The sequence below is a fragment of the Hevea brasiliensis genome, chromosome 10 (genome assembly GCF_030052815.1).
Source record: "Hevea brasiliensis isolate MT/VB/25A 57/8 chromosome 10, ASM3005281v1, whole genome shotgun sequence".
NCBI lineage: Eukaryota > Viridiplantae > Streptophyta > Magnoliopsida > Malpighiales > Euphorbiaceae > Hevea > Hevea brasiliensis.
The window spans coordinates 3254680-3267935 of NC_079502.1; the positions used below are offsets into that span (position 1 = coordinate 3254680).

Below are 13256 nucleotides of genomic sequence, written 5' to 3' on the forward strand. Positions count from 1 at the left end.
AATTTTGAAAAAATTTTATAACACCAGATTTTAAACGATGATTTAAATTTCATGAAAATTGTTTTAAAATCCCTTGTAGTATATTTAATGGATTATCGATAGGCGAAGTACGGTAATTCATTAGGTGTACTACGGGATCATGTTGCATCTTACAGGGGAGTAGGGTGTGACATACCAGCTTTCGAGTGAAGTGATGATGTACATCAATATGCTTAGTTCTGCCATGAAAAGCAGGATTCTTTGCCATTGCAATAGTGGATTGATTATCACAGAATATTTCAGTAGCTTCCTTTTGCTCAAGACTAAAATCTTCAAGAAGTTTTCTGAGCCATAATGCGTGCTGCTGAAGTTGCTGCTGCATACTCTGCTTCAGATGATGACAGAGCTACTGTTTCTTGCTTCTTTGAACTACATGTTACTGCTCCAGAACCAAAGCTGAAAATGTTACCGGAAGTGCTTTTCCGATCATCTAAACATCCTGCCCAGTCGCTGTAAGTGAAACCAATTAATCTGAAATTTGGCACTTTACAATACCAAATACCATAATTCAGAGTTCCTGCAACATAACAAAGAATTCTTTTTACTGCTCCAAAGTGTTGTTTCGTAGGGCTATGCATAAATCTGGACAACACTCACTGAGAAAGCAATGTCAGGTCTAGTGTGTGTCAAGTAGTTTAAACCACCAACTAAGCTTCTGAACAGCGTTTGATTTGCTTTCTCTATCCCATCTTCACATTGTAGTTTTTCATTGATGTTCATTGGTGTGGCTGCCACTTCACAATTTTCCATATTAAATTTCTTCAAAAGATCTGCAGCATATTTCTTTCGGCATACAAAATATCCATCATCACTTTGCATGACCTCTAATTCCAAAAAATACTGCAACATGTCCAAATCTGTCATCTCAAAATTTCTCCACATACAACACTTAAAATCATCAATTAAGGACTTTGAGGAACCCATATAAATCATATCATCCACATAAAGGCAAACCACCAAAAAATCTCCATTACCTTGCTTCTTCAAGTAAAGAGTGGGTTCATTTTCACTTTTAATGAATCCCTTATCATGGAAAAATGAATTAATCTTACTATACCAGGCTCGAGGAGCTTGTTTTAGTCCGTAGAGAGCTTTTCTTAACCTGTAGACTTTGTCTTCATTACCACTGATAACAAAGCCTGGAGGTTGTGAAACATACACTTCCTCTTCTAACTCACCATTTAAAAAAGCGAACTTCACATCAAATTGATACACTGGTAATTGCAATTGAGCAGCCAATGCCAAAATAATTCTCACAGTTTCAAAATGAGCAACAGGAGAAAAAATTTCTTCAAAATCTATGCCTTGTTATTGTGAGTATCCTTTCGCCACGAGCTGAGCTTTGTGCTTTTGGATGCTTCCGTCAGCATTATACTTTGTTCAGAACACCCACTTCAGCCCTACAACATTCTTTCCTTCTGGAATATCAACCAGCTCCCATGTTGAATTTTTTTCAATGGCTTGCATCTCCTCTGTCATAGCAATCTGCCAGGTAGGTTGTTCAGCCACTTCTTCAAAAGAAGTTGGGTCAGTGACTAAAAAGGCAAAATCACATGACTCATAAATTTCTCTAAGAGATCTGAATTTTCTTGGTGATGTTTCACTGCTGTTGGTGGAGGGACTGGATGCTAGAGAATCTAAACTAGTAGAATTTGTAGCGTTGTTATCACCGGGTGAGGAAGGAGCTGAACTTGTGGGTGATGAAGGCGCTGAACTTGCTGGTTGTTCTACTTCAAAATCTCCTAGCACTTGATTTTTTATGCCTTTTTTGTCAGAATTCCACTTCAAAACTACTTCTTCATTAAACACTACATCCCTGCTAATTATCACTTTGCCATTTATAGGATTATATAGACGATATGCTTTGGAATGAGGACTATAGCCAATGAAAATGCATTTCTCATATTTTTCATCAAGCTTAGAACGAAAATTAACCAAAGCATATGCTACACAACCGAAGACTTTTAAGTGGCTTACCTGAGGCTTCTTACCCATCCAAGCTTCATAAGGTGTTTGATTCAGAACTGTCTTTGTTGGTGAGATGTTTAGGAGATATACTGCTATTGCAACTGCTTCTCCCCAAAACTGGTCTGGAAGTTCTTTTGCTTTCAACAAGCTTCTGGCCACTTCTACCACCGTCCGATTTTTTCGCTTCGCGATACCATTATGTTTTGGTGTGTATGGTGCTGTTAGTTCCCTGCGAATGCCATTTTCATCACAAAAAATAGTGAAATCATTAGATAAGAATTCATCGCCACGATCAGTTCGAAGTGCTTTTATGCTTCTCCCACTTTGCTTTTCCACCAATGCCTTAAATTTCTTGAAATTCTCAAAAGTTTCATATTTGAATTTCAAGAAATAAACCCAGCTCATATGACTGTAATCATCTGTAAACAACAGAAAACAGCAACTTCCACCAAGTGACTCTGTTTTCATAGGCCCACACAAATCAGCATGCACAAGTTCAAGACAATCAGATGCCCTCCATGATTTTCCAATAAGAAATGACCTCCTATTCTGCTTTCCATAAACACATCCTTCACAGAAAATAATTTCACCAATTTTTGGTAAGCCAACAACCATTTCTTTCTGACTCAGAAGTTTCAAACCATTCAAATGCAAATGCCCATAACATAAATGCCACAAATTAGCCTCATTATCTCTCTTAACAACTAAGGCATTACCCACTACGTTTGAAACATCAAGAGGAAACATCCTATTTTGTGTAATATGGACAGTTGCTATGGTCTGACCAGATTTTTTGTCATGAATAATACATGAATCACCATCAAATACAATAGAATATTCACTAGTCATCAATTGTCCAACACTCAATAAGTTATGAGCTAAACTAGGCACAAATTGTACATCATAGAGGAGTTTAACATCACCTTGCACAGATTTAATGGCAATTGTACCTTTCCCTTCAACTTTCATCTGCTTGTCATCTCCAAGTCGAACCTCACCCTTTTGTGACTCATCAAGCTCTTTGAACAATGATTTGGTTCCAGACATGTGGTTGGAGCATCCACTGTCTAAAAACCATACATCTTTACTGTTGGCATCATTATGAATTGGTGAATAAGCCATGAACAACCTGCTCTCCTCTTCAATCTTCTCTGTAAAATTTGCTTGCTTTTGTTCTTCTCTCTGTTTGGTCCAACAATTAGCTTCTTTGTGGCCCGGTTTGTTGCAATACCTGCATTGAATTGAGCTTTTGTATTGGCATGGTTCTCCAAATTGGCCTCTACCTCTGCTGCTACCACGACCTCGTCCACGAAATCCATTTCGCTCGCCACGAATCTATGAGTTTTCTATTTTTCCCTTAGAAGACTCCCTCTTCACCTGAAAGGCCTTTTCCTCAGACTTTTCATGGGACCTGCCAAGTCTAGCTTCATGTGCTAACAAAGAACTCATCATTTCATCAAAAGTATAAGTGGACAGGTCCTTAGTCTCTTCAATTGCAGCAACAATATAATCAAATTTTGAGCTCAGACTCCTTAACACCTTACTCACAACAATTTCATTACTTAAATTTTCACCATAAGACTTCATTTGATTGACAATCCCAGACACCCTAGATAAGAATTCTTGCACATATTCTTTTTCTTTCATAATTAAAGTCTCAAAATCACGATGAAGAGTTTGTAATTTTACAGTAATTACCTTCTTGTCACCCAAATATTCTTGCTTCAAAATCTCCCATGCCTTTTTGGAGGTAGAAGCTACTGAAATTTGAGGAAATATTTCATCCTCCAATGCTGATTGGATGAGCAGTAAGGCCATTGCATCCTTCTTGTGATTTTCTCTCAATCGCTGGTCAGGTTCAACAGGTGCTGGATTCGGTTCTTCATACTCGTTCTCCACCAAGTCCCATAGCTCTTGAGACTTGAACAATGTCTTCATTTTGAGACTCCAAAGATGATATTTTTCACCTTTGAAGATTGGAATTAGGGGCTGTGCTGCTGAGCTGGTTCCGTTGCTTGCCATGGCTTCCTCTCAATTTTGGGTTTTCTTCACCTCTCTGCTGGTTCGTGTCTCTCACCACTCAAATCCCCCTTTTTTTTTTAACTTTACTCTTTCCCGTGCTTGAGAAAAAAGAGAGGACCGAAACCTGGTCACTTTTGGGGCTTTCTTTCTTTGTTTTAGCTCTGATACCACAACTGTTGGTAAAGAAAGAAATAAAAATAAAATATTGAAAGATGAGCAAAACACTTGTGGTGCTAATTTTTTATTTTTTATTTTAAAAAAGAAACACAGTACAGGACTTTAAATAATCTCAAGAGAACAACAGAAAAAACTAAAAAATAGGAATATAAACCCATGACCTGATTTAGTGCCAAATATATCTGACCACTAACATGTTGACTAACAGATAAAAAATCATTCTAAGACCACCTAACAAAAAAAAAAAATCAAAAAACACATGCTCTAAAAAATCAGCCATCAACATTTTGAATCATTTTTTCAACAGGCTACCCATGGTTTTAAATGGCAGTCGTAGATAACAGAAACCAATGTAGGATATTAACATTGTGCAACTTCATTTTTGAGGGATTTCAGGCTATTTTGTTTATGTATGAGTTTAAGTTGATTAATTAACTAGCACAAATTTCACATTTTTGCTTTTTGTTGCCAGGTGTATGGGTTCTTATGCTTTCTTCAAGAATCTCGGATGCTTTGCTAGCTCTGTCGATGTCCATTGTCGATGATGTATCAATTCCAGCAACAAACATGTCCGGTTGCCATGTAAGCTGAAGATGATTAGCTCTGTGGTTCAATGAAGGTGTTGTATGGTTTAAGGGGAAGGGGAAATTCAAATTAGTGTCTAATCTCTATTTTAGGAGGCCAGAATTCGAATTCATTAAAAAATATACACGATAAAACAAGTATTCTACTATGAAAATACAAAGATTGTATATATTAGTTAGAGTTTATAATATAAATGAATGTTTTGTTGAGCCATCAACAAAGCATTCATTTGTATTATAAACTCTCTCTCTCTCTATATATGTATATATTTTGGCTTATCAAAACATTCATTTATATATATAAATTTTTTTGGCTCTACCCTCCAAAGAAATCTCTTTTACTCAAATTTTTCCATTTCAACTATGGTAAACATCTCATTATTTAGGAAAATAATTTGAGAATCATACTATCTATTGAGAATTAGTTTCTTTTTTCAGCATGTAGAAATTTGTAAGAATTCAATTCAATGATTCATTTTTATCAAATTATTTTAAAATTTAATTTTATCTATAAGATTGTTGTTATTTTATGTGACTTAAATTTTAAATATATTTTCAAGAATTCTAATCATGATACACTAAAAAATGCGATCCGATTGAAATAAAAATTAAGATTTATAGTTGTATAAACCAGTATTAATATTATATTTTTCACCATTTGTGATAAATTTAAAAGATATTTGAGAGCCACGTAAATTTTTATTATCCTTCTTCTCTTTTTTATATTACATAATTATATAATTACGTATACTTTAAATTTACGTGCCTATTATAACAATCGTAAATGAATCCAATTGAATTTTGAAGCATTTCAGCTAATTTCATCAAATTTTCATCGATTTCAATATGAGCTTGGTTTGTTTAAATTTTATTAAGTTTTAAGTTCGGCTTTCATTTAACTCATTTATTAAGTTAATGAGTTCAACTCACATTTAACTTATTTATTATGCTCACAATTCAACTTTTTTTTATCAAGTTTGAGTTTGGGCTCGCCTTGTCAATCTTGAATAGCTAAATTCTTAGAAATATATTTTACACTTATATGTTATAAAATGTACGTAAATTTCAGGTACACACACAATCGTATAATATCACATAATAAAAAAAATAACATAAGATTTATGTGATTTGACCGTAAAGTTTACGTTCAAGAGCAAAATGAGAGAAAAAATTTTCATTATGATGAAATAAAGCAAAATACAATCACTCAGAACTCTCAAATGCTAACCCCATTATATTTTCCGAATACCTCACAAATCTTTTGTAAAACAGAATATTACAATATTTATACTAGTCCATACCATAAGATACGTTGCTCCCTGCACCCCCCAACAAGATCAGCGGTAGGCTATGGGCCCGGATCTATTGGCTCATGCTCTCTGTTATCACTACAAACTTCACTTTTTATTCCAATGAGGTCGTAGCACGAAAAAACCTTCGGGTCGAGTTACAATTTAGATCCGTGAAAACATATTCAAAATTCAAACCCCGTAACAATAACATTATATTCATATAACAATTTAATTTAATTATATTTTCAATTTAGAATTATATTATTTATAACGTAATTACCATATAATTGTTTAGTAAAAATATATATAAAGTTATTAGAAAATAATATAAACAAATTAATATATAAAGAAATTATTCCCAAGCTTATAAACAATACAACTAAATAAGTTATTAATGAATCAACTAATAAGCTTAACCGAGCAAATATTAATAAATTTAAACTTAATTATTAAATGAAGATAAAAATCATACTCAATTTCAATTAATCAAATATTGACTGTTTATATATACACATACAATTTTAATTACTTTACACTTTGTTTGGTTCAATTCTATGATAAAATTTATTTGATTTGTAAATGAATTCCATGATAGAATTCATTTACGAATAAATTTTTTTGTTTTGTATATTTTATATTAAATATGAAATTTATTTCAAATGAAATGAATTTTGTATTTAGAATAAAGAAAATTAAAAAAAATAATATATAATAAGAGAATAATTTTGTCACTTAAAATATATGTTATTTTAAGTTTGAAATTTATTTGTAAATTTTATCAATTTTGATGAAATTTGATTTAATTATAATAAATTTCATGGAATTGATTATTAAGAATTCTAAATGAATTTCATTTAAATCAAATACTAAAATCTTAGATTTATAAATGAATTTCACAAAATTTTACAAAATTTATTTATACCAAACACTACCTTAGAGTAAATTTAAAAAGTTAAATTGGGACGAACTTAATCTTAAATTTAAAAAAGTTAAATTGGGACAAACTTAATCTTTTAGTTGAATTTATTATTATTATTATAAATGAGAAGAGTCAATTGGGTAAGATTATTTTAGAGATAATTTTAAAAATAAAGTGAAAATGAATTTAAATTTTATTGGAGTAAAATATTATTAAAATAATATATATAAAAATATAAATATTGGCGCAAATAATTAGCATAATTAACATTATGGTTAATGAAATCATATGGTGATATATCTCTCTCAATTGCTTTATTTTATTATTATTATTTTTTTATGACTAGTCAATTGTACACTTCAACCCCAAAAAAATTAGCATGAGCTGCACATTTGTTTTTGTTTTATTCAATATCTATATTAGTAATATGCATGGCTAATGAAATCTTAGCACAACATTTGAAGAATTTGCTCATTTATATATAATATAATTAATTTTCTTATCAAAGACTCTCAACAACATTAGACTTTTAACTAAATACCAATTACTTTATTCATTTAGTTTAAGTTTAAAAATTAAATTGGGACAAACATCAAATTTTAGTTGAACTAATTATTGTTAAAATAAATATTTAAATAAATGAGTATAGTCAATGGGGCAAGATTATTTTAGAGATAAATTTAAAAGAAAATTTTAAAATCTTAGTGGTGCAAAATATTATCAAAGTGAAATATTTTAAAAAGAAAATTTATAATTTGGTTTTGGATTTTGTCCTATATTTCAGTTTAGTCTTTGAATTTTGAAAAATTAATTATTTAGCTTCTAAATTTTATATTATATTATACTTTAGTCTCTAACTTTAAAAAAATGAATTTAATTTTAATATATAAAATAATTTAGTCCTGTAATTTTAATATTTACAATAATTTTAACTATTAACAAAAAGACTAAATTATTCTATATTTTAAAATTATAAGAATTCAAGTGTGATGTAATACAAAATTTAAGGACTAAATAATTAATTTTTAAAAATGTAAGGACTAAAGTATAATATAATGTAAAACTGAAAAACTAAATAATTAATTTCTCAAAATTTAAAAATTAAAATATAACATAAAACAAAATTCAGATATCAAATTATAAATTTTTCTTTAAAAATAATAGTGTCAGTAATCTAAAATTTTAATGGAGTATATTATGGAGTTTAAGTAAAGCGTCTACGTTTATGACTAACTTACATGCTTTTATTATAATTATAAATTGGTCGCATGAATCAATTTATATATTTTATCAATACTATCTAAATTTTTAAGATTTTTATATTATTTTTCATATAAATAATTAATTTTATTTATGTAAAAATATATATTAATTTATAATATTTTTTATTTTATTTTTAATTAATGATAATTTTTTTATAAAATAAATTTTAATGGAGTAAAATATTATTAAAATCATATATCTAAAGAAAATAAATGGTGAGGGAAATAATTAGTATGATTAACAATATGATTAATGAAATCATATGGTGATATATCTCTCTCAAATTTATTTTATTTTATTTTTTTAATGACTAGTCGATTGGACACTTCAAACCCAAAAAATTTAGCAGGATCTTCACGTTTGTTTTTGTTTTATTCAATATCTGTATTAACAATATGGTTAATGAAATCTTAATCAGCACAACATTTGAATAATTTACTAATTTAAATATCATGTAATTAATTTTCATATCTAAGGCTTCATTTGTTTAACAAAAAATATTTTTCACATTTTTTAATGTTTAGAGTACTCAAGTAAATAAAAAAAATTAAATTATTTTTAAGTAAAATAATTTCTTATTTTTAAAATAAAAAACATTTTCTAAATTTTGATAAATCGTATGAATGTATAATATAAATATATATTATTAATTTAATATTATAATTAAATAATAAAAAATATTTTTATTAAAAATAAATTTTTACAAAATAAATTTTATAAAAAACATTTTTCTTATATAAATTATTTTCTACGAAATAAGCTTTAGACTCGCAATAACATTAGACTTATACCCAACAAAACCCATTACTTTATTCATCTAGAGTTGATATCAATGAACTGTATACAGTACTATATATTAATTGATTTCAAAATTTTAATATCCATTAAAGTCAAAAATAAGGTTTTTCATTATTTATTTATTTGAGATATAGAGTAAGAAAAGAATGTTAAGTTGAACCCTTATATTTTAATGATATCATATAATGAATACTTTCTTTTTTAATTATAGAATAATTACATACTCAACTATATACCAATAAAAAAATTTCAAATATATATAATAATGAATATGACTACAAGATTGATTATTCCTATACTTAAAGGAGAAGAAAGCTAAACTTAATTTAATGTTAAATAATAATTTTTAATTTGATCCACTAAACCAGGCAATATTTTTTAAAATAAAAAAGAAAATAAAAAGAAGATATGCAAGTAAACACAAAAATCCCAATTGTGGAAAACATGATGGGTGAAAAAGGATAGTGCATAGAAAATTAATTAGTGGAAGACATGCTCTCAAGTCTAAGTAGACAAAAAGGAAGGGTTGCCTCCCATAGGTGAAGCTGCCCAGATGAAAAGCACACCATTGATTTTTTTTTTGGTCATTTTTAAAAATAAAAAATATCAAGTGCGTTAATTATCGTTTAGTTGGTAAGATTTAATCAGCACTCCTACTAAGCTGAAAGTTCGAATTTTATTTAATCTATAAATTTCACTGTTCTTTCACTAAAATCAATGATAGGTTCAAACCCTAAACTAAATGGGAATTCCACATCAACCACCAAATATTATTGTGACAAATTATATTTAAGATTTTACGGAGATCAAACCTTGACATGAGATCTTGCAATAATCTGCTTTCTTTATCAGAATTTCAACAAGTAGCTAGTAAAGGGTTTATGTCTCAACAGAAAGTTGCAAAAAATGACCATATATGACATTGACTCACGTCTTTTTCTTCCATTTATTTCACTTGACTTGAAGAAACTTAATTACTATTATTGTAATCACTCTAATAGTTGTTAATTATGCTTGCTAATCATTGGTTTCTCTTAATCTTTTAGCCAGCTCATGAACTGGCATATGGAATCTTGGCTTGACTTTATATTTCTTTTTAATGATCAAAAGCAGCACGCTCGCTCTTTTATCATTTTCTTGTGGAATGTGGACTAGTGTTTGCACGTTCTTGTAGAATTAAAAGTTTCTGCAATGGGAAGAAAACCTTGCTGTGAGAAAGTTGGATTGAAGAGAGGTCCATGGGCTATTGAAGAAGATCAAAAGCTCATGAATTTCATCCTCAACAATGGGATTCAATGCTGGCGACTTGTCCCTAAATTAGCAGGTATATATATATATATTCTATACAGAGCAACAGAAGAAAAAGAAAAGCTAAAAAAACTTGGCATTTGATTGTTTATGTCAATTATTTCTTGTTTGTGTAGGCTTGTTAAGGTGTGGAAAGAGTTGCAGATTGAGATGGATGAATTATCTGAGGCCTGATCTCAAGAGGGGAGCATTGACAGAAGCTGAAGAAGATCAAATAATCGAACTTCATTCCCGTTTGGGTAACAGGTAGTTCTCTGAAAATGATTCATAAGAGAAAAATATATATTCCATGTTCTCTTCAACACTTTATATATCATTCTGCAGGTGGTCCAAGATTGCTGCACATTTCCCAGGTCGTACAGACAATGAGATTAAAAACCAATGGAATACCAGAATCAAGAAGAAACTAAAGCTCCGTGGTATGGACCCCAAAAACCACAAGCCTGTTGAGAAAGATAAGGATTTTGCATCAGAAGAAGGCAGTCTGCAACCTGCAGAACCCTCCAAGGAAGAGTTGAAATTGCAGGATAATAATCCAGGCTCCAAGGGTAATAATCAGATGGAAAATGATCAGGTGGACAATTGTTGCTCTTCAGGACAGGATTCCAACTTAGTCCAAACAAATGCAACTTCGAGCAAAGACTTGGATGCTGCAGGATCTATTTTGACCCCACGTACCGATCAATCTGAATCATTTTCTTCAAGAATTGACGAATCTATCCTGCAAGAAGATTCTTATCAACATTGGATTGATAATGTGGAGGACTTTTTGCTTTCATGGGATGGGTTTAGTAATCTGGAAGAGATTTTTCATTTGGACAGTCATCAATAATATATTGGATTTTTATCAATGGAAATGTTGTTATACATGTATTTTCCAGTGCTTACTGATGATTTAATTGGAGGCATGTCAAGTCTCACAAATAAAGGGAAATAATGGACGCACATTATTAATGGTATGTATATCTTCCTCTTTTGCCCCCTCTTACTGTGATGGAAATGAAGTTTTTTTTTTTTTTTCAAGAAAAATTTCAGATTTTCAATCCAAACATAACATTAAATTACTTATTTATTTAGGATACCAATTAAGTTGCTATGCAGGAAAAAAAAAATTGAGTTAATTGCAAATTATTCCAGATAAAAATATTAATATTTGAGTTAATTTAAATGAGTCAATTTTGAATTAAATCATTAGAATCATCAGTTTAACTATTAATTGAAATTTTTATTTTACAGGTCTAAATTCTTTTAAATTCATAAAGTTAAAATAAATTGCATACTACTTTAAATTAGGTTGATTTAAATCAAATTAAATAAAAGGAGTAAAATTCACTAGATCGTGCATACCCTTCTCTGCCGCAGAGCTAAAAATAGACAACTAGTACCAGGCAGCCCCGTCAAAAGACGTTGGATGTGCTCATCTGCTGCGGATAAAAAGTTAAAAGAAAATAAAGATTATTTTCAATAAAATTAAAAAGATATTGTTAATAATTCTTATTATATTTTTTAGATTTTTTGTTATATTTTTTAATTTTAAATTTATAATCTTTAATAGATTTTAGCAAGCAATATCATTATATAAATGTAAATTCAATCAATAAAGAGTGTCACAAATTGAAGACCATTTTTAGTCTCATTTATGCTTCTATATCCTTCTTTCAAAAAACCAAGAGTGATATCAGAGTCGAAAAAAAAAAACCATCATGCCAAGCTTGGAGAAGAAGAAGGACTTCTCCAAAAATAATAAATCCAAACCAACAGCAAAGCTATGCCAAGTTAAGTCAAGCCAGAAGAGCAAGAAGGATTTCTCCAAAATTAACAGAACCAAACATAAAACCAATCCAAGACGAGCTAGTAGCCAAGCACCTTCAACAAAACAAAATCAAGGAGTGGCAAAATGTCAAGGAACCTAAATATGTCCATAAACTGTAAAATAAATAAATAAATAAATAAAACTAACGTATTTTAAAATTGAAGGAGCGGAAGCATGAAAAACACAAGTTTATATCATTGAATTCAAAATTTTTCACCTAGGGTCACATGCATCATGCAAGATTCATTCTTATCTATTTGATTTCAATGATAAACAACATATTAAAACTCTTTTAATATGTCTTTGGATCTGTATTTGTCATTTAAGATTTTAGAATTAATCAGATTAATTTTAGAACCCTAGATTAAATTAAGAACAAGTGCATTAACCTCTTGATGCATCGCAGTGTGTTTGACACCTTTGGGATGCGTCTTTAGGACACCAGATATTGTCCCTCTAGCTTATCCACACCAAGATCACTTATGGTAGCCCTTGAACAACTTCTAAAGCTTTTTTCTATTAATTAGAAAATCAAGTTTTTCCTTTTAAGAGATTAAAGATGTAAACAGGACACTAGAAATAATTTCTAGTATTTTTAATTCAAGAGATTGTTTGCTAATATCTTGGAATTGATGAGAGATGAAGAAGAAGAGAGAATGGGAGCCTCAAGGGTAGCGGCACAAAGAGAGGCAGTAGCTGGTTATTATTTTTCTTTTCATAACAACACTTATATAGCTAGGTCACTACTTAAAACCCTTGCCATATGTCACCTTCTGATTGGCTTTAGGTTTAATTGACCCAATCACATTGTGCCAAATGTCAAACATATATTTAATCTTAATTTTAATCATCTTACATGATTAAAAGACATTTGGCAAGCTTATGTGTAGTGCCATGTGTCACCATCTCATGGTGCCACATGTCACCCTGTGAAATGACCAAAATGCCCCTGTGTCTTAATTTTGAGTTCTCAACCCAAAATAATTATTTCTCTTCTTCTAATCAATTTATATCAAATATAAATCAATTAATTAATCTTTATTAATTAATTTCTCATTAATTAAATTTATATT

General features: G+C 29.9%; 1 protein-coding gene across 1 annotated transcript; it reads left to right on the forward strand.

The window, feature by feature from the left end:
* Positions 1–10197: 10197 nt before the first annotated feature.
* LOC110646037 (myb-related protein 315-like) lies at positions 10198–11320 on the forward strand. The gene is made up of 3 exons (XM_021799337.2): positions 10198–10386; positions 10487–10616; positions 10695–11320. The coding sequence occupies exons 1-3, from the start codon at positions 10254–10256 to the stop codon at positions 11200–11202; spliced, it is 771 nt and encodes a 256-aa protein (XP_021655029.2). The 5' UTR covers positions 10198–10253; the 3' UTR covers positions 11203–11320.
* The last annotated feature ends 1936 nt before the right edge of the window (positions 11321–13256 follow it).

Excerpts from the sequence above, each read along its gene's own strand:
- LOC110646037 (XM_021799337.2), top strand. The coding sequence starts at position 10,254 with ATGGGAAGAAAACCTTGCTGTGAGAAAGTTGGATTGAAGAGAGGTCCA. Across the intron at positions 10,387-10,486 it reads ACTTGTCCCTAAATTAGCAG|GCTTGTTAAGGTGTGGAAAG; the intron begins GTATATATATAT and ends TTGTTTGTGTAG. Across the intron at positions 10,617-10,694 it reads CATTCCCGTTTGGGTAACAG|GTGGTCCAAGATTGCTGCAC; the intron begins GTAGTTCTCTGA and ends ATCATTCTGCAG.